The sequence below is a fragment of the Anomaloglossus baeobatrachus genome, chromosome 3 (genome assembly GCF_048569485.1).
Source record: "Anomaloglossus baeobatrachus isolate aAnoBae1 chromosome 3, aAnoBae1.hap1, whole genome shotgun sequence".
Taxonomy (NCBI): Eukaryota; Metazoa; Chordata; class Amphibia; order Anura; family Aromobatidae; genus Anomaloglossus; species Anomaloglossus baeobatrachus.
This window is the reverse complement of record NC_134355.1, coordinates 291,340,462-291,365,582: the sequence shown is the minus strand read 5'-3', so window position 1 is coordinate 291,365,582 and position 25,121 is coordinate 291,340,462. Positions and strand designations below refer to the sequence as shown.

The window sequence follows — 25,121 nt, the reverse complement described above, 5'->3', positions numbered from 1 at the left end:
TATATATAGTTTGAGGCTACATACACATATATATAGTTTGAGGCTACATACACATATAAATAGTTTGAGGCTACATACACATATAAATAGTTTGAGGCTACATACACATATATATAGTTTGAGGCTACATACACATTTATATAGTTTGAGGCTACATACACATATATATATATATAGTTTGAGGCTACATACACATATATATATATATATATATATATATAGTTTGAGGCTACATACACATATATATAGTTTGAGGCTACATACACATATAAATAGTTTGAGGCTACATGCACATATAAATAGTTTGGGGGGTAAAATCATTCTGACATGTTCCCTTTAAAGCAACTCTGCTGTATGGGAATGATTTACTGATGCTTTCATTGTTCTTGTTCCTATATGGTATATTGAAAAACCTAATTCTTCGTAGCTTCCTTATTTGATAAGCTAGGTAAGATTACATTTACATTCCCAATCCCTGTAACTATTCTATTTCTTTGTCCTTATGACAAAATGTATTGTCTCATCCGCATCAAGTAATACCCCTAACCACTAGCAAAGAAGTTAGTGTAGAAGAAAACATTTTTTTGTGCACTTTTCTAGAAAACGTCTCGTTCTCTTTTGACCCTGAAATAATGATGTGACCTGTTTTCTATTTCCTCAGCTCAGGAAAGTATTCAGGGAATTGTCTTTGCAGATTGTAGCTTCCTGAGAAATGATAAATAATGTCTGTTCTGCAGTTAAGGCTTGAAATGCAGCACTGTTTCTTTCTCTTGTGTACGGTCTATTGCTGGCAGCACTGAGTGAATAAACCTTTCTGTCTCTGTATTTACCTTCCCAGATGTTCCAGCCTATTATTTTACTTATCCTCATCCTAGTATTATTTTCTTCTCTTTCCTACACAACTATATTTAAGCTTGTCTTCCTTTTCACCCTCTTTTTTGTCCTGTAACATTTTCCGCCATTTTTCTTTTTGTTTTGTGTCATTATTTATTTTCAGTTATGTTTTGTTCGTCCATTCACCAAGATAATAAGAAATAGAAGAAATATAGTTTCTGCTCCAGCTATGCTTACAGTAAACACTGAAGACTACATACTTGTATATATAAACCACCAAACACTTCTGGCAGCTTCTAAAAGTAAGTTCAATGGAATATATGCTTTCTGTTGCTATCAATAAAGCTTATTTTTTCTCTCTTGCAATGATGTTCCTCATGACAAACTATAAAACCACTATGTTTTCACTTTAAATGGATGTGCGCCTTCAGGAACAATTTTATTGTTTCCTATATGCATGTATTTTGTCCTAAAAATTATTTTGTAATTGGGTTCCATTAAAAGTGTTACACCGTTCTGCTTTTACAAGCTGTTTATTTCCCTGCAAATACAACTTTGATGTGGTCTGTCGCCATAAATCAGCTGATAGGTCAGAATAGAGACTTAAGGCCACTTTACACACAGTGACATCGCTAGCGATGTCGTTGGTGAAAGCACCCGCCCCCATCGGTTGTGCGTCACAGGCAAATCGCTGCCCATGGCGCACAACATCGCTAACACCCGTCACACATACTTACCTTCCGGCGAACTGCCTCCTTTCTAAGGGGGCGGTTTGTGCGGCGTCACTAAGCGGCCGCCCAATAGAAGCGGAGGGGCAGAGATGAGTGGCCATAACTTCCCGCCCACCTCTTTCCTTCCTCATTGGCGGCGGCCGCAGGTACGATGTTGTTCCTCGTTCCTGCGGTGTCACACATAGCAATGTGACCTGCCGCAGGAACGACGAACAACATCGTACCTGCAGCAGCAACGATATTTGAGATTAGAACTACGTGTCAACGATCAACGATGTGGTGAGTATTTTTGATCGTTAATGGTTGTTCCTGTGTTTCACCCGCAACAACGTCGCTAATGTGGCCAGATGTGCGTCACGAATTCCGTGACCCCAACGACATCTCGTTAGTGATGTTGTTGCGTGTAAAGTGGCCTTTAGAGTGACAAGCTCTCTATTCAGAATACTCAGCTCATTCTGCAGACAGCAATCGAGGCTGTAGAAGGCAAACGGTGACATTTTTTTTAATGAAGCACCCCCGCACTGACTGACATCTACCTGTAATACAGAGCAGCTGTCAGTCAGTGTGGGGGGTGTGGTTACAGCTGCCGCTGCCCATACACAGAGCGGTAACTGAACTCATGCCGGTGCCGCCCACGTGACTGAAACCAGTACGCTGCCGGGAGGATTACAGTTAATTTCCTTCTGGCAGCAGGATTCAATGTGCAGGTGCCGGGCAGGTTCACAATGCTGTTTACCTGCAGATTAACCCCATCTGCAGGTTAAAGGGAACCTGTCACTAGTTTTGGGGCCTATAAGCTGCGGCCACCACCAGTGGGCTCTTATATACAGCATTCTAACATGCTGTATATAAGAGCCCAGGCCGCTGTGTAGAACGTAAAAAACACTTTATAATACTCACCTAAATGGTCGCTGCGGTGGAGTTGGGTCAGATGGGAGTCTTCGTTCTCCGGTGCCGGTGCCTCCTCTTTCGGCCATCTGTTGTCCTTCTTCTGAAGCCGGGTGCATGACATGTCCTACGTCATCCATACTCGCCGGCATTGAGGTCCTGCGCAGGAGTATTGTAGTGCGCCTGCGCGGGACCAGCGAGTTTGTATGACGTAGGACACGTCATGCACACAGGCTTCAGAAGGAGGACGAAGATGGCCAAAAGAGGAGGCACCGGCACCGGAGAAAGGAGACGCCCATTGACCCAACTCCACCGCATCGACTATTTAGATAAGTATTAGAAAGTGATTTTTACGTTCTACACAGCAGCCTTGGCTCTTATATACAGCACGTTAGAATGCTGTATATAAGAGTCCGGTGGTGGTGGCCGCAGCTTATAGACCCCACATTTGCTGACAGGTTCCCTTTAATAGCATTTTTCCACCTGACAGGTCCCCTTTGAATATTTTGGATTCTGTTCCAAAATTCTCAGTGTTCATCAGTACAGCAACGTACTTAATTTAAACAGATTGTCTATGAATGACAAACATGGCGGCTTTCTTAAAAAAAACACAAAAAAAACCCAACTGCTCATAGTACACCTCTCCATGTATTGTGTTTGTTATTGCGTCTCCGCTTTTATAAATGATTTATAGCTTTGTAACACAATAAAGGAGTACTGAATGTATGAGGATATATTGAAGGGGTTGTCCACTACTAGGACAACACCTTCTCATTCCACAGGTTTGCCCCCATTCAGACAGAAAAGCCTACACTTCCTCTCGCTAGTTTCACTGTCCCCACCTTCGGATGTATAAGTAATCAAGAGAAAGTGAGCCACAGGATAGCGAGTGCCAGATAGAACGGCATTGGTACAGGAGGGGAGTATAAGTTTTTTTATTTTAACAGAGGGGCAGATATGGGTGTGAGAAGGGATTGTCCAAGTAGTGGACTACCCCATTAAATTGAATGTGTCACCGGATTTCGCAATACAAACTGCATGCATTATTAAATTGGTCACTTGGACCTGATGAGGTTAATGTACTTATTTTGAACATTTATGTAACAATGACCGTACACTTCTTTTTAATAGTTTCCTTTCCTAATATTAAAATACACACTACAGGGGTAGACATATCATTGGTGCAGCCTGTGTGGTCGCACAGGGGCCCAAGAGGTCGGGGGACCAATTTCTACCTCCAAAGCAGGTGGAACTGTGCATTTTGATGAGCTTGTAGGCAGCAAAGGGCACATGTATTGTTCTTGCACAGGGTCCCTTTTCTGTCTGTGTCCACCAGTGGTGCTCAGAACCATTTTTCTACAGTTTTTTTCCGTTTAGTTATGTCATTTGTGACCGGGTGCCTTCTACTGTTTGAGCCCTTGCTCCTCAACTTTCCAGATGCAGGTGGAAAAAATATTAAGGAAAAAAATCTTCACAAAAAAATAAATACATAATTTTTTTAATTAGTATTAATTATTTTTATTGTATTTTTCTTCAGCGCTCTATTGGGAGACCCAGACGATTGGGGTATAGCTACTGCCTCCGGAGGCCACACAAAGCACTACACTAAAAAGTGCAAGGCCCCTCCCCTTCTGGCTATACCCCCCCGTGGTATCACGGGTTCTCCAGTTTTCAAGCTTTGTGCGAAGGAGGTCAGACATCCATGCATAGCTCCACAGATTTTAGTCAGCAGTAGCTGCTGACTATTTCGGATGGAAGAAAAGAGGGCCCATATAGGGCCCCCAGCATGCTCCCTTCTCACCCGTTGATGGTGTTGTAAGGTTGAGGTACCTATTGCTGGTACGGAGGCTGGAGCCCACATGCTGCTTTCCTTCCACATCCCCCTGAGGGGCTCTGAGGAAGTGGGATCCTGCCGGCCTCAAAGCTCTGACGCCGGACTCCATCCACAGACCCATTTGAACCTGCTGGATACGGAGCTGGAGTACCGTTCAGGGACATGGCCCTGCACCATTACAGGTACTCTGTGTCCCCGGACACACAGACACAGCACACTCCAGACTTGCTGGGTGTGCTAGTGCGCCGGGGACAGTAAAGGGTTACAGTCACTGCAGCTTTGCTGAGTGACTTTGTGTATTGGGAACTACCGCGCCGGACGCTCCGGGAGCGGCGGCGCGGCTGGGACTTGTAGTTCGCCGGGGACTGGGCGCCGACCGCGCTTTTACGGCGGCGCTTATAAATCCAGTCCCCGGCTTCTGCGGCCTAGTGCCGCTTCGTTCCCGCCCCCTCCCTGTCACTCAGGGAAGGGGACAGACGCTGAGCAATCAGCAGCGCCGAGGGCTGGAGCCTTTTTACATGCTCCAGCCCTCTCACTGCACACTGTCGGACGCCGGATTCCCGCTCTGACTTGGGGCACGCCCACGGCCCGCCCCTCCTCACACGAGCTGGGGAAGACGCCGGCAGCCATTACTGCAGTCCGAGCTCGGACTTTCGGCAACCAGGCAGGACGGTGGCGACCATACACCCGCTTATAGGCGGGCGGTAAGCGGCACACATAGTGCTGACCCCAATATATACTGCAGTGTATACATGTGTATTTTAACTGCATAGGTCGCTATATGCCCGCTTGGAGAGCGACACATCAGCAGCAGGAAAGCAGGTGTGCTAAGGCACAGGCTTTCTATGCTGCTTGTATTGCACGTACTGAAGTGTTCATTTGTATTTATGCTTGTATGCTATACATTGCACTGTACAGTCGCTAGTCTTAGCTATATTCTCCTGGAATGGCTAGACTACAGCAGCAGAAAACCAAGGGTGCTGGGGCACAGGTTTTTTTCTATGCTGCTTGTATTGCATGGGCTGCAGTGTGCATTTGTACTCGTGCTTGTATGCTATACATTGCACTGTATGGTCACTCTTCTGGGCTATATTTCCCTAGATGACTAGTCTACAGCAGCAGAAGAGCAGAGGTGCCAGGGCACAGGCTTCTATGCTGCTTGTATTGCTTGTGCTGCAGTGTTCATTTGTACTTTATGCTTGTATGCTATACATTGCACTGTACGGTCACCAATCTTGGCTATATACTTCTAGATGGCTAGTCGGCAGCGGCAAAAAAGCAACACAGATTTTCAGTGCTGTTTTTACTACATGGGATGCTGTTCATGGCACCGTCCCATTGTGTGCATGCTCCCCTGTAGCACTTCGTCTGCCGGGGTCTCTAGCACTTCGTCTGCCGGGGTCTCTACTAGTCGTGGCCAAAGAAACCACCTGTCATCCCTGTCCAAGGACAGGGACGGAGTTGTAGTTTCGACAGATATATTGTCATAAGATAGAGACTTGCAGTCCAGACAGGCCATGGGCAATCTTCCTGACCAACCTCATTTGGAACGGGGGGGTCCCAGGAGGACTCTCTGTATGATAAGGCAGCTCTCCAGGACTTTGATCCTGACATCGCTATCAATCCGGATACACCGGATGGTAACGCCATACGGAATGATCCTATAGCGTCCATCAATGGAAGGTTGGATCTTTCTCCCTCAGCTCCCCCAGTGGAGGAGTCGGCTTCCCAGCAGGAGAAGTCCCTTTTCAGTATCTCAAACGGATATTGAGTATTTTTCTGGCCACGCTGACTTCAGAGAAGCAGTCCAGAAACACCACGCTTACCAGATAAGCGTCTTCTCCAAACGTTTTTTAAGATACACGTTATCCCTTTTCCCCTGACGTGGTCAAGCGCTGGACCCAGGGTACAAAGGTGGATTTTCCAATCTCCAGGCTTGCGTCTAGAGCCATAGTTGCACTGGAGATGGGGCTTCACTTAAAGATGTCATTCACAGACAGATGGACTCTGGTTGAAATCTGTCTAGGACGCTATCGGCGTGTCGGTTGCTCCGCCATTCACAGCCGTATAGGCAACCTAACCTTTTCAGCTGTTCTTGCGCAGCTGGCCTTGAGCACATGTACATCTGTACCGCAGAGGCGTCCGTAATCCCGCAATGTCTGCACTGCGACTTACCCTATTCATGCTGTCCTAAAAGTACAGTCGAGGTTTCGGTCCTTCCCATGCTCGGGCAGGTCCCAATTGTCCTCGTGCAAAAGGGCTACAAAACCTCAGATGGGCTCAGATTCCGGCCGGGCTCAATCACGCCCAAGGAAGGCAGCCGGAGGAACCGCTACCAAGGCGGTCTCCTCATGACTCTCAGCTCTCTCTCTCTCTCTCCGCATCCGCGGTTGATGGCAGACTCCCCCGCCTTTGGCGACATTTAGCTGCCACAGGTCACAGACCGGTGGGTGACGGACATTGTGCTCACGTGCACAGGACAGTGTTCTGTTCTCGTCCTCCGACTCCATTCTTCAGAACGGCCCCACCTCCCCACCGAGCAGATGCCCTGCTGCAGGCGGTGGACGCTCTAAGAGCAGATGGAGTGGTGATCCCTGTCCCCCCTCAGGAACGAGGGCGAGGGTTTGTACTCCAATCTCTTTGTGGCTCCAAAAAAGGACGGCTCCTTCCGTCCTGTTCTGGACCTAAAACTGCTCAACAAGCATGCGAACGCCAGGCGGTTCCGGATGGAATCCCTCCGATCCGTCATTACTTCAATGTCTCGAGGAGACTTCCTTGCCTCAACAGACATCAAAGATGCCTATCTCCACGTGCCAATTGCTACGGAGCACCAACGTTTTCTACGTTTTGTGATAGGAGACGACCATCTTCAGTTCGTAGCTCTGCCATTCGGTCTGGCGACAGCCCCACGGGTGTTCACCAAGGTCATGGCAGCAGTGGTAGCAGTCTTGCACTCTCAGGGACACCCGGTGATCCCTTACTTGGACGATCTACTCGTCAAAGCACCCTCCCTCGAGGCATGACAACGCAGCCTGAATGTTACGCTGGAGACTCTCCAGACTTTCGGGTGGATCATCAATTTGGCAAGGTCAAATCTGTCACCGACTCAATCACTAACGTATCTCGGCATGGAGTTTCACACTCTATCAGCGATAGTGAAGCTTCCGCTGAACAAGCAGCGTTCACTGCAAACAGAGGTGCAGTCTCTCCTTCAAGGCCAGTCGCACCCCTTAAGGCGCCTCATGCACTTCCTAGGGAAGATGGTGGCAGCCATGGAGGCAGTTCCCTTTGCGCAGTTTCATCTGCGCCAACTGCAAGGGGACATTCTCCGCCAATGGGACGGGCAGTCAACCTCCCTGGACAGGAAAGTCTCCCTTTCCCAGACGGCCAAGGACTCTCTGCAATGGTGGCTTATTCCCACCTCATTGTCACAGTGAAGATCCTTCCTACCCCCATCCTGGGCAGTGGTCACGACAGATACGAGTCTGTCAGGGTGGGGAGCAGTTTGTCTCCGCCACAGGGCTCAGGGGACGTGGACTCAGCAGGAGTCCACCCTTCAGGTCAATGTTCTGGAAATCGGGGCAGGGTATCTTACCCTACTAGCTTTCCAGCAGTGGCTAGACAGAGGGCAGTTCCGAATCCAGTCGGACAACTCCACAGCGGTGGCATACATCAACCACCAAGGAGGGACGCGCAGTCGGCAAGCCTTCCAGGAAGTCCGGCGAATCCTCATGTGGGTGGAGGACACATCATCCACCATATCCGCAGTTCACATCCCGGGCGTAGAAAACTGGGAAGCAGACTTCCTCAGTCGCCAGGGTATGGACGCAGGGGAATGGTCCCTTCACCCGGACGTGTTTCAGGAAATCTGTCGCCGCTGGGGGGTGCCGGACGTCGACCTAATGGCGTCTCGGCACAACAACAAGGTCCCGGCATTTATGGCACGATCGCGCGATCACAGAGCTCTGGCGGCAGACGCCTTCGTGCAAGATTGGTCGCAGTTCCGGCTCACATATGTGTTTCCACTTCTGGCACTCTTGCCCAGAGTACTGCGCAAAAAATCAGATCCGATTGCAGCCGCGTCATACTCGTCGCCCCAGACTGGCCGAGGAGATCGTGGTACCCGGATCTGTGGCATCTCACGGTCGGCCGACCGTGGTCACTACCAGGCCGGTCAGACTTACTGTCCCAAGGGCCGTTTTTCCATCGGAATTCTGCGGCCCTGAACCTGACTGTGTGGCCATTGAGTCCTGGATCCTAGCGTCTTCAGGATTATCCCAAGGGGTCGTTGCCACCATGAAACAGGCTAGGAAGTCCACCTCTGCTAAGATCTACCACAGAACGTGGAAGATTTTCTTATCCTGGTGCTCGGCTCAGGGAGTGTCTCCCTGGCCATTTGCATTGCCTACTTTTCTTTCCTTCCTGCACTCGGGGTTAGAAAAGGGCTTGTCGCTCGGCTCCCTTAAGGGGGAAGTCTCGGCACTATCCGTGTTTTTTTTTCAGAAGCGTCTAGCACGTCTTTCTAAGGTGCGCACGTTCCTACAGGGGGTCTGTCATATCGTACCCCCGTACAAGCGGCCGTTAGATCCATGGGATCTCAACAGGGTATTAGTTGCTCTCCAGAAGCCGCCTTTCGAGCCTCTGAAGGAAGTTTCCTTTCTCGCCTGTCACAGAAGGTGGCGTTTCTCGTTGCGATCACATCGCTTCGGCGAGTGTCTGAGCTGGCAGCTCTGTCATCCAAGGCTCACTTCCTGGTGTTCCACCAGGACAAGGTAGTGCTGCGCCCCATTCCGGAGTTTCTCCCTAAGGTCGTATCCTCATTTCATCTTAATCAGGATATATCCTTGCCTTCCTTTTGTCCTCATCCGGTTCACCGGTATGAAAAGGACTTACGTTTGTTAGATCTGGTGAGAGCACTCAGAATCTACATTTCCCGCACGGCGCCCATGCGCCGTTCCGATGCATTTTTTGTCCTTGTCGCTGGTCCGCGCAAGGGGTTGCAGGCTTCTAAAGCCACACTGGCTCGATGGATCAAAGAACCAATTCTAGAGGCCTACCGTTCTGCGGGGCTTCCGGTTCCTTCAGGGCTTAAAGCCCACTCAACCAGAGCCGTGGGTGCGTCCTGGGCATTTCGACACCAGGCTTCGGCTCAACAAGTGTGCCAGGCAGCTACCTGGTCCAGTCTGCACACTTTCACCAAGCATTATCAGGTGCATACCTATGCTTCGGCGGATGCCAGCTTAGGTAGAAGAGTCCTGCAGGCGGCAGTGACACCCCCGTAGGGGAGGGCTGTTTTGCAGCCCTAACATGAGGTATTTCTTTACCCACCCAGGGACAGCTTTTGGACGTCCCAATCGTCTGGGTCTCCCAATAGAGCGCTGAAGAAGAAGGGAATTTTGTTACTTACCGTAAATTCCTTTTCTTCTAGCTCTTATTGGGAGACCCAGCACCCGCCCTGTTGTCCTTCGGGATGTTTTTGTTGTTTGCGGGTACACATGTTGTTCATGTTGAACGGTTTTTCAGTTCTCCGATGTTACTCGGAGTTAATTTTGTTTAAACCAGTTATTGGCTTTCCTCCTTCTTGCTTTGGCACTAAAACTGGAGAACCCGTGATACCACGGGGGGGTATAGCCAGAAGGGGAGGGGCCTTGCACTTTTTAGTGTAGTGCTTTGTGTGGCCTCCGGAGGCAGTAGCTATACCCCAATCGTCTGGGTCTCCCAATAAGAGCTAGAAGAAAAGGAATTTACGGTAAGTAACAAAATTCCCTTCTTCATTGGGCAGTCATTGTCTGTATATGAAATATTCCGTATCGCAATGGAAATCCACCTGGCATCACTGAACACTAGCGTGTCACCAATATGGCCAGTCCTTGCGTGGGACACTGGTATGTCACAAAGCGGATCCACCTGTCATCACGGAATACTACATGTCATCAATGCGGCCACGCCTTGCTTAGAAAACTTTTGTGTCACAGTGCTTACTGACCTCACAATGTGTCCTCCACCTATAAATCTGGCTGCTTAGAAGTAGCTGTGTTAGTTGTTCAGCTGCCTCATTGGCTGTCCATCTTGCTGGCAAGCTAGCTGGCTAACTGTTTGGCTGACCAGCTGGCTGGCTGGCTGGCTAGCTAGCTTGGTTGGCTCGTTGGCTGGCTAGCTAGCTGGTTGACTCGCTGGCTAGCTGTATAGTTGGCTGGCTCACTGGCTTAGCTGGATGGCTAGTTAGTGAGTTGCATGGCTAGCTAGCTGGAAGGCTGGCTAAATAGCTGGCTGGCTGGCTGATTGACTGTCTGCCTAGCTGGCTTGATGATAGGTGTTGTTTGTATCGCCTTTGTGTCACACTTTGCCTGCTGACCTCACAATGTGTCCTCTGCCTATCAGTCTGGCTGCCTGAAAGTAGCTGTGCTAGTTGTTCATCTGGCTAGCTGGCTATCCATCTGGCTGGCTTGGCCAGCTGACTGGAAAGTTCACTGGCTGATTAGCTAGTTGGCTTGCTTTCTGGCTGGATGGCTAGCGAATTGGTTGGAAGGCTGGCTATACACTAGCTGGTTGTCTGGCTAGCTGGCTGGCTGGCTAGCTAGCTATCTGGTAGCTAGCTGGTTACCTAGCAAGCTGGCTAAATAGCAGGATGGCTAGCTATCAAGATAGCTCACTGGCTAGCTAGTTAGTTGGTTGGCTGGCTAGCTAGTTGGCTGGCTTAGTAACTGGCTGGCTTCGGAGCTGGCTGTCTTACTCGTTGACTGGCTGGCTGTTTGGCTGACTGGCCAGCTAGCTTACAAACAGACTGGCCTAACTACCTGGCTGGTTGGTTAGCTGGCTGGCTAGCTAGTTGCCTTAGCTAGCTGGCTGGCTAGCTAGTTGCCTTGGCTGGCTGGCGAGGCTAGTTGGCTTGGCTGGCTGCCTAGCTAGCTGTCTTTTTTTATTTCTTGGATCATCACTTTTGGACCTGTTGACTCTCTCTGATGGAGCACTCGCTCCTCAACTTCCAAGATGCGGGTGAAAAAAACATTTAAGGCCCTGTGCGCACTAGAAAATAGAATTTTGTTAAGAAAATTCTGGATCCTCCGAAAGAATTTCGCAGCCGCAGCAAAAAAATGCAAACACACCCGAAATCCGCATGCTGTTTTGCCGCGGTTTGTTGCGGTTTGTGTGCGGAATTGCGGTTTTGCCGCGTTTTTTCCGCAGGTTGGTCCCTGCGTTTTTTTTCCATTATCTATGGCAAAAACCGCAGGAACCTGTGTAAAAGAAGTGACATGCACATTAATTCCGCAGCGGAAATTCCGCAGCAAAACCTGTAGGAACAAAAAACGAAGTGGTGCGCACAGCATTTTTTTTTATCCCCATAGGTTTTGCTGGAGAAGGACTGCAGAAATGTTATAAACATTTTCTGCAGCAGTCCTTCAGCGAAATCCGCGGCAGTTCCACGGTAAAATCCGCAGTGTGTGCACAGGGCCTAAAGGAAAAAAATCCCCTGCCCCCAAAATAAAAGAACAAACAAAAAACAAATTTCTAAACATTTTTTTTAAATAAAAACAATAATAGTCGGTGTCTGTAGACGGAACACTGCTGTGTCACAATGCAGAGCCACCTGGCATCATGGAACACTAGTGTGTCAGCAATGCAGCCATGCCTTGCACAGAACACTGGTATGTCACAATAAGGATCCACCTGTCACAGAACACTAACATGTCATCAATGCGGCCACGCCTTGCTGTGGAAGCTGTTGTGTCACAACAATGCCTGTTGACCTCACAATGTAGCCTTTGCTTATAATTCTGGCTGTCTCGCAGTAGCTGTGCCAGTAGTCAAGTTGTCTGGCTATCTGAATGTTTTGTCGGTTGCCTGGCTGGGTAGCTTGCTGGCTGGCTAATTGGCTTGTTTGGTAGCTAATTGGCTGACTATCTGACTGTGTAGCGTGCTGGTTGGCTGGCAAGCTATCTGGCATTCTGGATTGATGGCTGGAAGTCTGGCTGGCTGGTGGCAAGCTGGCTTGGTAGCTGGCTAGCTGGTTAGCAAGGTATCTAGCTGGCTGGCTGGCTTGCTACCTGACTGGCTGGCTAGCTAGATGGGTGCCTAGGTAGCTGGCTGGTTTTCTGGTTAGCTGGCTGGCTTGGCTAGATAACTGTCTGGCTTGCTGACCGGAAAACTGGCTTTCTAACCGGCACATTGGCTGGCGTGTTGCAAGATGACTAGTTGGCTGGCTAGCTAGTTGGCTTGGCTGGTTAGTTAGCTTAGCTGGCTAGCTGGCTTGGGTTTTGCCTTTTGGTGACCATTTGTCTCCCTTTGGTGGAGCACTCACTCCTCGACATTCAAGTTACGGGTAAAAATGAGAATAAGATTAGGGAAAAAAATATCCCCTACTCTTCCCAAAAAAAATAATCTAAATGTTTCTTTTTTGTTATTATTGTTATTTTTTAAAATTAGTAATAATAACATTACTGCTACTTTCATTGGGCAGTCAGTGCCAGTTGATAGAATTCACAATGCGGATCCACCTGACATCATGGAACACTAGCGTGTCACCAATGCGGCAGTGCCTTGCACGGAACACTGATATGTCACAATGCGGATCCACTTGACATCACGGTAATACTAGCGTGTCATCAATGCAGCCATCCCTTGCTATGGACACTCTTGTGTCACAATGCCTGTTGACATCATAATGTGGCCTTCGCCTATAAATCTGCCTGCCTGGCAATAGCTGTGAAAGTTGTCAAGCCGGCTGGCTGCCTGGCTGGCAAGCTATTTGGCTGGCTTTCTGGCTTGCTGGTTAGTTTCCTGGCTTGTTGGTTGGCTAACTGGCTGCCTTGCTACCTGGCTTGATAGCTAACTAGATAGCTGAGCTGGCTGGCTAGCTCACTGGCTGGCTTGTTAGCTGGTTGGCTGGCTAGCTAGCTGGCTGACTGGCAAGCTTTCTAACTGGATGGCTGGAAGTCCTGCTTGCTGGCTAGCTGGATGACTGGCTGGTTGGCTAGCTGAATGGCTGGCTAGATGGCTGGTTGGCAAGGTATGTTGCTATCTAGCTGACTGGCTGGCTTGCTACCTGACTGGCTGGCTAGCTAGATGAGTGGCTAGCTAGCTAACTGGTTTTCCGGTTAGCTGGTTGGCTAGCTACTTGGCTGGCTAGCTTGCTGGCTGGCTACCTAGTTGGCTTGGCTAGCTGGCTGGATTTTTATTTTTCTCTTTGGATCATTTCTTTTGTGACCTATTGTCTCCCTTTAATGGAGCACTCACTCCTGGACTTTTGACGAAGCAAGCAAAAAAAATCCCCCCCCCAAAAAAAATTGTAACTTTTTTTTGTTCTCATTATTAAAATGAATAATAATAATAATAATAATAATAATAATAATAATAATAACAACTATATTGCTACTACTTTCATTGGACAATCGGTGCCTGTAGATGGAACACTGGCATGTCACAATCCACCTGACATCACGGAAACACTAGCATGTCATCAACGCGGCCACACATTGTTAAGGACACTGGTTTGTCACAATGCCTGTTGACCTCAGATTGTGACCTTCGCCTATAAATCTGCCTGCCTGGCAGTGGCTGGTCCGGTTTTCAAGCTGGCTGGCTGACTAGCTGGCTGGCTATCTGGCTGACTAGCTGGCTGGCTTGATAGCTGGATGCCTTACTACTGGGCTGGCTAGTTGACTGGCTGTTTGGCTGGCTTGCTGTCTAGCTACCTGGCAGGCTGGCTAGTTGACTGACTTGCTAGCTGGTTGGCTGGCTGGTTGGCTGGCTGAAAAGCTGGCTAACTTGCTGTCTGGCTAGCTACGTGACTGGCTAGTTGGCTGGCTAGCTAGTTGGATTGTCTGGTTAGATTTTTTTTTTTTCTTTGTGTCATATCTTTTGAAATCCGTTGTCTCCCTCTGGTTTCAAAATGTGGGTGAAAAAAAGATTAGGGGGAAAATATCCCCACCCCCAAAAAAATAAATAAAATCTGAATTATTTTTGTTGTATTATAATGATGATTATAATATTATTATTACTACTACTACTTTTATCAGTCAATCAGTGTGTGTAGACAGAACACTGCCATGTCACAATGCAGAGCCACCTGGCATTGCAGAACACCAGCATGTCATCAAGGCAGCCATGCGTTCCTAGGGACACTGTTGTGTCACTGTAAGGAGGTGTAAGGCTCTGCTGCCCCAGACCTGCAAATCCCCTGTCTGTAAATGTACTGTTTAATGTTGATGTACTGTGTGTACTATAGATATGATTTATGATATATTCTGTGTGCGACCACTAGATGGCCACATGGGGTAAGCTACTTCCCTTGGTGCTCTCAGGCTAGGGAGAGCTAATGGCAGGGAGGAGCTTAGTTACCCTGTTTCCACAAAAATAAGACACTGTCTTATATTTTTTTTTGCCCTGAAAAAAAACACTAGGTCTTATTTTCAGGGGCTGTCTTATTATCGAGGGAACATGGTTCGGGGTAAGTTTACCCCCACAAAACGCAGACCCCCTTTCCCAGTATCGTCATACTTACCAGCCCCAGATGTCTGTATGGCTCCCAGATCCTCCTGTGATCTCCCAGCAGGTGTGCTGCATGCCTCCCCTGTGTCTGGCTGACACTAGCATAGATCACATCACACACACACACACACATCACATTCCACATCATTCCTCCCTGTGATCTCCCAGCAGTTGTCCTCCCCTGCATCTGGCTGACACTCACATATCAGAACACAGTCACACATCAGACAGCACACACACGCGCACACACACACACACACACAGTTTACACATCATTCCTCCCTGTGCTCTCCGGTGGGCACTCCCAGCAGCTGTGCTGCACGCCGTCCTCCTCTGCCACACACACACACACATACACATCAGACATTATACACACACACATCCGATCGCATACACTCACACACACTCACGATATCGCACATACGCGCGCACACACTCATAACATCCGGAGATATCACATGCTTCCAGCCATGTGATTCTCTGGCAGGTCCTGGCAGCTCACTGCACAGTATCGCCGCCGAGAAGCAAGCGATATCGCAGGATGTGGTGAGTGTGTGGATGCGATCTGTAGTGTGTGTGTGTGTGTTTGTGTGTGTGTCAGATCTGATGTATGTGTGTGCGTGTGTGTTCCGCCGCAGGACCTTGATGCGTTCTACTACTCCGGCGTCTGGTGAATATGATCGGGAGTCTTTTCTCTTCTTCTTTGTTCTGGGGGTGCCCGCTGTCTATAATGAAGTGTCCTGCAGTGTCTTTAACTTTTTCACCGCTGCATGACACTTCATTATTGACCGCGGCTAGGTCTTATTTTCAGGGGATGTCTTATATTTAAGCATCCCTGAAAACTCCTGCTAGGTCTTATTTTCGGGGGATGTCTTATTTTCCGGGAAACACGGTAGTAAAAAGCTTAGAAAGACAGGAAATGACAGGAAGAGTCTCCCAGAGAAGCAGCGAGGTGGCGCACCTGTGGGAGATATGAGGCGAAGTCCCTTTGAAGGAGTAATTAGGACCCGGAGGGTCATATCTAGACACCGGACACGTAGGGGCGCTGGTGAGAGGTGGGCTGCCCGAACCACGTCCCAAAAGGGTGAAGTCCGGACGGTCAGGATGGTGGCTGCCCCTGGCATATACCAAACGAACCCCCTCTGCAGGCTGAAGTTCAGTAGGCTCCTCAAGAGTAAGAGTAGGTCTTGACAGACTGGGATAGAAGAAAGCCGTCCCCAGGGACCCACCGTCACAGCTGATCAATGTAGGTGGAAGACGGACCCCTGAAGGACTATGTGAATCTGCCTGACAGGATGAAGATGAGAGAGGGGATGAGGGGTTCGGAAGCCCGAGTACCAGGGACGTGGCTGGCTGGCAAACTTAATGGAACTCCGGTTGCTAACAGCAACGGCCGCAGTAAAGTGCTAGAATGGACCTCGGGAAGGTTATGTGTAATGAAGATGTTGTCCCCTGTAACTATTGAAGGATGTGCCCACCACTGGCGTGATCAGAAGTTGTATGTGAAACTGTTCAGTAAAGAGAAGCTTATGGTTATGAAGGATACAGACTCTGTGTGGTGTTTGGGAACCCTGGGGCCTGCTGAATTCGGCAGATGTGAGAGGGCCCATAAGGAAGAACTTGTCCTGGCTTAAAGCACCCCTTCCCCTGTAGTGGAATGGAGGCGGTGGTGCAAAGTGCTAATCTAATGCTGCACTGAAGCAAGAAGGTAGTCCCTGCCACAGCTGCCCCTGCACCCTGCCATTCATTCTACATCACAGTGCCTGTTGACTTCACAATGTGGCCTCCATCTATAAATCTGGCTGCTTGGAAGTTGCTGTGCCAGTTGTCCATCTAGCTGGCAAGCTAGCTGACCAGCTGAATAGTTGGCTAGCTAATTAGCTAGATGGTTAGCTAGCAGGCTGCTGGAAGACTAGCTGGCTGGCATCATAGATGGCTGGTTAGCTTGATAGCTGATAACTTGCTGTATGGCTGACTAGCTAGCTGGCTGGCTTGCTGACAGGCTAGCTCTCCATCTGACTAGTTGGCTGGCTAGTTAGCTTGATGACTAGCTAGCAGGCTGCTCAGCTAATTAGCTGGAAGACTAGCTGACTTACTGGATAGATGGCTAGCTAGCTTGGCTGGGTGGCTAGCCGGTCAGCTGTTAACTACCTGGCTGGCTTGCTAGCTAGGTGGCTGGCTCATTGACTGTCTGCCAAATAGTGAGATAGCTGGTTGTTTAGATTGCCTCCTTTGTGTCACAAAGCTTGCTGAGCTCACAATGTGGCCTCCGCCTATAAATATGACTGCTTGGAAGTAGCTGTGCCAGTTGTTCAGCTGACTGCCTGGCTATCCATCTGGCTTGTTCAGCTTGCTGGCTGGCTAGTAGGCTGGATTACTACCTGGCTGACTAACTAGCCAGTTGGCTGGCTGGCTATCTAGCTGGCTGGCTGGTGGGTTGGCTGCGCCATCACGGAACACTAGCATGTCATCAATGCGGCTACGCCTTGCTAGGGACACTTTTGTTTCACAGTGCTTGCTGACTTCACAATGTGGCCTCCGCTTATAAATCTGGCTGCCTGGAACTTGCTGTGCAAGTTATCCATTTGGCTGGCTGGCTGGCAAGCTAGCTGGCCAGCTGAATAGATGGCTGGCTAATTAGCTTGATGGCTAGCTAGCGAGCTGCTGGAAGACTAGCTGGTTGGCATAATAGATGGCTGGCTAGCTGGCCAGCAGGTAACTTTCTGGCTGGCTGGATCATTGACTGTCTGCCTATATGCCTGGATTAGTTTCAAACAGCAGGAGAAAAGCAGGTTTTGAATACTGCGCCAAACCACAGGAGTCCAGGTGAATGAAGTAAAACTCTTTCCTTTATTTTCACAGGTCTACATGTTTCAAGGACATATCCGTCCTCTTCCTCAGGACAAATGTGCAGAGAATGCTATAGCGAAAAAGAGGCCGATGGCTCCCATATGTATGTTGAAAGAACGCCACGTATTCACTAATGACGTCATCATCCTCCTCGTGACTCATGGGCACGTGAGAAGGTGGATAAAGTTCTGAATGTTGACAGCAGAAAAAAAGGGAAGAAAAAAGAAAAAAAGAGAAAAAAAGGAGAAAAAAGGAGAAAAAGAGGAAAGAAAAAGAAGGGAAAAAAGAGAAAAAGGAAGAAAAGAAGAAGGGGAGAAAAAGAGGAAAGTAAAAAGAAAAAAAGGGGAAAAAAGAAGAAAGAAGAAGGGGGGGAAACGCTGTGAAGCAGTAAATGAAGCATGGAAAAGGAAATGTGTAGAGAAATGAATATGAAAAAAGGAAAAAATGTGATGACTGGTGGGGACAAAAATGAAGATAAAAAATGATGAATGAAACAGATGAATAAAATGAACAATGATGAAAATGAAAAATAGAAAAAGAAAATGAAAAATAAAAATAAAATGAAAAAATATGGGGCATGTGAATGTATAGATTCCTGGGAAAATAAATGACTTTATTGATATTTGTGTGGAAATTTATGAAAAATTGGCTTTAGTAAACATGTGATCGAGATGCCATAAACATAGAGACTTGGAGTTATGGTGTTTATTTTTATTTGTGTGTGTTTCCAAATGTGTAAGAAAATTAAATGGAGAACTGCAAAGGATTAGGGGTGAAAGTGCAGTGAGAAAAAAGTGTATTGGAAGAGACTTTCATTAAGGCCTCTGCCACACTCACGTGAAATTCACGCACGTGCCGAGAGACACGTATTTTCCCTGCGTGTTGCCTGCAGGTAAGTACGTGTCTCTGGTACGTGCGTGACACGTGTGTTCTACGTGTGCTATCCGCAATAGCACACGTAGAATCGGTAATTATTATACTCACCTGGTCCTTCCTGATGTCCGCGCTGCTGTCCGTGGTGCTGATCTTCGGTCTCCAGCCCTGCCGTCTCCCCGCTGCTGCTGCTGCCAGGCAGTGAAGTGAATATTCAATGAGATTAATGAGCGGCGGTCGGCAGCAAGAGGCAGCAGCGGCAGAGACAGGAGGGCTGGAGAAGGTGAGTTAATGTTTTGTTTTTTTTTCAATGACATGTGTGTTTTCTCCGGCGCGTGTCACACGGGACCGCATCCACACTACACCCGTGTGGTACGGGTGCGGGCCGTGTAACACCCGTGCTGCCGGTGAAAAAACGGACATGTCAGCGCTTTCAAAAACGCACACACGTACAAACGCACACGGACACACGTTCCGTGTGGTTTTACGTGTGTGTGCCTGCTACAATAGGGTAGCATTGCTTAACGTGTCTCCGTGCCGCCGGTACGTGTAAAAAATGACAAACACGTGCCGGAGGCACGGATGTGTGGCGCAGGCCTAACACAAATTGGAGAAAACCAGAGCTGCGGGCTGAGTATTAACAGTTGCTTAATAGCGGCTCCGTAGTGGATGCATTCAGCTGGTAAAAAAAGGTATGGAGCGGGAACGGTGTCAGCCCGCAAAAGAGGTTAACTGAGGTTGACAGCGTGGGAAAAAGTGATGTGCGCCTGCGCCAAAGGTGATCTAAGGTGAACGAACATGTGGAGCAGGAGAAAAAGAATGAAGGGCGCCTGCGCTGAAAGGTAACTAAAGGTAGATACCGTGGGAACAAAAATTAAGTTTAGTGCGCTTGCGTATGGAGGTAATAAAGGGCTAGAAATGTGCAGATCACAGCCGTATTATCAGCTAGAAACTGTGACAGTGATATAGAAGAACATGTAGAATATGAAAAAAATGGAAAAATATAAAAACATTTTTTATATTTTTCCATTTTTTTCATATTCTCCATGTTCTTCTATATTAAATCACTGTCACAGTTCCTAGCCGATAATACGGCTATGATCTGCACATTTCTAGCCCTTTATTACCTCCATACGCAAGCGCACTAAACTTAATTTTTTTCCCACGGTATCTACCTTTAGTTACCTTTCAGCGCAGGCGCCCTTCATTCTTTTTCTCCTGCTCCACATGTTCGTTCACCTTAGATCACCTTTGGCGCAGGCGCACATCACTTTTTCCCACACTGTCAACCTCAGTTAACCTCTTTTGCGGGCTGACACCGTTCCCGCTCCATACCTTTTTTTACCAGCTGAATGCATCCACCACGGAGCCACTATTAAGCAACTGTTAATACTCAGCCCGCAGCTCTGGTTTTCTCCAATTTGTGTTAGGCCTCTGCCACACTCATGTGAAAATCACGCACGTGCCGAAAGACACGTATTTCCCCTGCGTGTTGCGTGCAGGTAAGTACGTGTCTCTGGTACGTGCGGGCCACGTGTGTTCTATGTGTGCTATCCGCGATAGCACACGTAGAACCGGTAATTTACATACTCACCTGGTCCTTCCTGCTGTCCGCGCTGCTGTCTGTGGTGCTGATCTTCGGCTCCAGCCCTCCCGTCTCCCCGCTGCTGCCAGGCAGGGAAGTGAATATTAAATAACAATAATGAGCGGCGGTCGGCAGCAAGAGGCAGCAGCGGCAGAGACAGGAGGGCTGGAGAAGGTGAGTTAATGTTTTGTTTTTTTTTCACTGACACGTGTGTTTTCTCCGGCGCATGTCACACGGGACCGCATCCACACTACACCCGTGTGGTATGGGTGCGGGCCGTGTGACACCCGTGCTGCCGGAGAAAACACTGACATGTCAGCGCTTTGAAAAACGCACACACGTACAAACGCACACTGACACACGTTCCGTGTGGTTTTACGTGCGTGTGCCTGCTACAATAGAGTAGCATTGCTTAACGTGTCTCCGTGCCGCCGGTACGTGTAAAAAATGACAAACACGTGTCGGCGGCACGGATGTGTGTCGCAGGCCTTAATGGAAGTCTCTTCCAATACACTTTTTTCTCACTGCACTTTCACCCCTAATCCTTTGCAGTTCTCCATTTAATTTTCTTACACATTTGGAAACACACACAAATAAAAATAAACACTTAACTCCAAGTCTCTATGTTTATGGCATCTCGATCACATGTTTACTAAAGCCAATTTTTCATACATTTCCACACAAATATCAATAAAGTCATTTATTTTCCCAGGAATCTATACATTCACATGCCCCATATTTTTTCATTTTATTTTTATTTTTCATTTTCTTTTTCTATTTTTCATTTTTTATTTTTCATTTTCATCATTGTTCATTTTATTCATCTGTTTCATTCATCATTTTTTATCTTCATTTTTGTCCCCACCAGTCATCACATTTTTTCCTTTTTTCATATTCATTTCTCTACACATTTCCTTTTCCATGCTTCATTTACTGCTTCACAGCATTTCCCCCCCTTCTTCTTTCTTCCCCTTTTTTTCTTTTTACTTTCCTCTTTTTCTCCCCCTTCTTCTTTTCTTCCTTTTTCTCTTTTTTTCCCTTCTTTTTCTTTCTTCTTTTTCCCCTTTTTTTCTCCTTCTTTTTTCTCCTTTTTTTTCCCTTTTTTTCTTTTTTCTTCCCTTTTTTTCCTTTTTTTCTGCTGTCAACATTCAGAACTTTATCCACCTTCTCACGTGTCCATCAGTCACGAGGAGGATGATTACGTCATTAGTGAATACGTGGCGTTCTTTCAACATACATATGGGTGCCATCGGCCTCTTTTTCGCTATAGTATTCTCTGCACATTTGTCCTGAGGAAGAGGCCGGATATGTCCTTGAAACACGTAGACCTGTGAAAATAAAGGAAAGAGTTTTACTATCTTCACCTGGACTCCTGTGGTTTGGCGCGGTATTCAAAACCTGCTTTTCTCCTGCTGTTTGAAACTACTCCTTGCTGCGGGACCGCTGCCTTCCACGTTATCTACATGCTTTCAAAGGGGTTGTGACTGACACAACCCCACCAGGTGAGTGTTCCTTTTGACATTCACCACCATTTGTCATACCGTGTAAGACCCTATTGCGCCTTATCTTTCCACAGCTTTGTCGTGCCTATATGCCTGGATAGCTGGTTGTTTAGATCACTTTTGTGTCACAATGCCTGCTGACCTCACAATGTGGCCTTCGTCTATAAATCTGGCTGCCTGGAAGTAGCTGTACCAGTTGTTCAGCTGACTGGCTGGCTATCCATCTGACTGGCTGGCTAGCTGGCTGGCTGGTTAGCAGGCTAGATGGAAAGCTTGCTGGCTCACTGCCTACCTGGCTGGCTAGCTAGCTAGTTGGCTAGCTAATTGGCTGGCTGGTGAGTTGACTGGCTGTTTAGATCGCTGGGTAGCTAGCTAACTGGCTTGATAGAAGGCTGTTCAGCTGGCTGGTTATCTAGTTGTCTGTCTTTTTTATTGTTTTCTTTGGGTTCTGTCTTTCGTTAACTACCTACCTCTACCTACCTACCTAAAAAATATCTTCCCCAAAAAATGTTATTTTTTTAAATTATTATTATTATTATTATCATTGGGCAGTCACTGTCTATAAATGAAACACTGGTATGTTACACTGCGTATCCACCTGGCATAATGGAACACTAGTTTGTCATCAATGTGGCCACGCCTTGCTCGGAACACTGTTCTATCACAATGCCTGTTGACTTCACAATGTGGCGTCTGCCTATAAATCTGGCAGACTAGCAGTAGCTCTGCTAGATGGCTGGCTGGCTATCTGGTTGGCTAGCTGGCTTGCTAGGGACACTGTTGTGTCACATTGACTGTTGACCTTACAATGTGACCTCTGCCTTTTATCTGGCTGTCTGGCATTAGCTTGACTGGCCGACTAGCTAGGTAATTGGTTGGCTGGCTAGCTAGCTAGCTGTCTGTCTGGCTACATAGCTGGCTGGCTATCCAGTTATTTGGCTAGCTAGCTGACTTTTTTTTGGATCATAGAAGAGAGACAGCATCCAGCCGTAGGTGAAGTTATCCAAGGCAATCCTTTTTATTCTGCCATTAGTACATCAGTGCAACATTTCGACCTGCTATAGGTATTTTTCAAACAAAAATGTATAGCAGGTCGAAACGTTGCACTGATGTACTAATGGCAGAATAAAAGTATTTCTTTAGACTTCGCCTATGGCTGGACGGTGTATCTCTTCTATACATATCGTTATTTCCAGGTGGGTTCCGTGGATAGCTGACTTGCGTCATATCCTTGGTGCAACCTGGGGCCCAAGAGGCAGGGGGGCCATTTCTACCTCCAAAGCAGGTGGAACTGTGCATTTTGATGAGCTTTTGGGCTGCAAAGGGGCCCATATATTGTTCTTACACAGGGGCAGTTTTCTGTCTGTGACTGCCAGTGACACATATGGAGTTTGCATTGTGAAATTTAGTGACTAATCCGCTCTTAAACAGGGTGACATTTTGGACCAATTATAAGAATGTGACCAGTTATGAGCAATCCTATATTTTTATTATAGGGAATGCACGTAACAAGAGGAGCACACGCGTGCAGGACGCCCTTTATAATACCACCCAAATATATAAATATTAAGCTCTCAAATTTAGCATGAGGCTTAATACTTTTGTTTCCTGTCGGTTATTACTACCGTAAATGCTGCTCATGGTAGGACACAACCTAGGGTCTAATAACCCTATTCCTCTTATTCTTGGGGTGCTTTATGCATTTTATCTATGTAGCGGAAGGTGTAAATAATCTAGGTGGTCTAAGCAAGTGAAAGGGTTAATGTCTCATGCCTTGTGTCCTATTTCTCTGACAAATGTGAAGCGGAGGGTGAGTAATGTGCTCAGTTCTGGGCCACATCTGTTAAGTTTTTGGAATCGCATCACATTTATTCAGTGACACACCCTGAACTTTAGACCGAGTAATGATTCAAGGCTTAAAGGAAATTCCTCAGTAAATCAATGCAAAATGGGAATGGTATTTTTCCTGTTCACTGTGGAACTGAGAAAGATTTCCAAATGTTAATTAAATAACCTTATGGATGGAAGCAGCTAAAGCTTTGGGACTTAGCGTTGTGCCTTAGCTATAACTACGGTATTATATTAACACTGTAAGACTTCGGGCACAATCAGATGTCCATACACATCAGTCCGATCTCACACCGCAATGATTCGATGCGCACCCAGTCCAGAGACTTGAATAGGCGAGTCTCATCCAAAATACAGAGATTAGTGCATGCTGCAAATTTCGTTTAAGGATTATATTCAGACCATGAAAAATAATGATGAGATGATTTTTTGATAGCCCTTTCAGAGCAAAATGGAAATTTTAGGGTTTCCATGTTTTTCACAACTAAGGCTTCAGTTAGACTTTATATATATATATATATATATATATATATATATATATACAGTATATATACCGTATATGAAAAATGGACTGAGTTTAATCAGTGATTTGTATGTGAGCTTAATCTGAGTTTGATCGGATTTTTTCACTAATGAAAAAGAAAGTTTTTCCACCTTCTGCTATCAATCAGTATAAAACGGACAACATACTGATTTCATCCGAGTGCTGCCCGATTTTTTCACGGACCCATAGAAAGTTTCATCTGACATTTGGGTCAATATCAGACATGTCCCTGCAATTTTGGACCGACCATTTAGTCTGAAAAAATCTCTGAAATGTCAACAGCCCCATGGACTATCACAGGTACGAGGGCTATCCATGAAAAACACGGACAGCACTGACACATAAAAAACTGATGTGAATGAACCCTAAAGTGTCATAATATGATAGTCAAAGATCTTTATGGTGCCGTGATCGCAAATATGTGTACTCTCCGCAGTATTAACACCACCTTAACATATAAAAAAGTGGCCTGGGGTGGTGAACTAAGGCTTGACAGATTTACTAAAATTTATGCATAAATAGCCATAAACTATAGCTAAAATCTTCTCCAGCTCATAAGTATCCACCTTAGAATATCCATAATAACTGAGCTGTTAGTATTATATTCAGTTTAGTAAATGTCTACATTATCAGAATGATTGGGTATGAAATATTAGTATTCTTCAAGACATGTCACTCGGCTTTAATATAGTATTGAAAATTCCAGCTATGCAACATTAGGGTGCAGGTATTATAGTATAGTGATTTGTAACTAGTAACTAATTTCTTCTTTTAACTGTGAAACGAGTAAGCTGTAACACCAGTAAGTACGGTATATATTGTAGGTATAATGTACATAAAACATTAAGGTCTTGGAAATATATTGCATTACGTATTGTGAGCTAAAGTCTCTACACTGGCCTAAGTAAGACATACAGAATTCTTCTAGCTTCTATTCTAAACTGACAACATGTTACTCTCCAGGCTTGAATGCCTGGTATAAAGAATAAGTAAACTAGTGTTTAATTTTTTTATATGTTCTAGGGCCTTTAATTCTGAGCAGATCGTATGGGTCCGAATCCTAAAACCTCACCTATTGGTCAAAAGACATCTTACAAGTGTACAGCTCCTGCCTTAGCGCTCACACAGACGAGGATGGATGCTG

At 46.9% G+C, this 25,121-nt stretch overlaps 1 protein-coding gene across 2 annotated transcripts in view; it reads left to right on the top strand.

The window, feature by feature from the left end:
• The window catches only part of MTCL3 (MTCL family member 3), a 131,994-nt gene that overhangs the window by 57,935 nt on the left and 48,938 nt on the right, over positions 1 to 25,121 (top strand). For both annotated transcript variants that reach the window (XM_075339930.1, XM_075339929.1), the window contains exon 6: positions 839 to 1,136. In XM_075339930.1, the coding sequence (XP_075196045.1) occupies positions 839 to 949 (111 nt within the window). In that variant the 3' untranslated portion in view covers positions 950 to 1,136. The remainder of the gene's footprint in view (positions 1 to 838; positions 1,137 to 25,121) is intronic.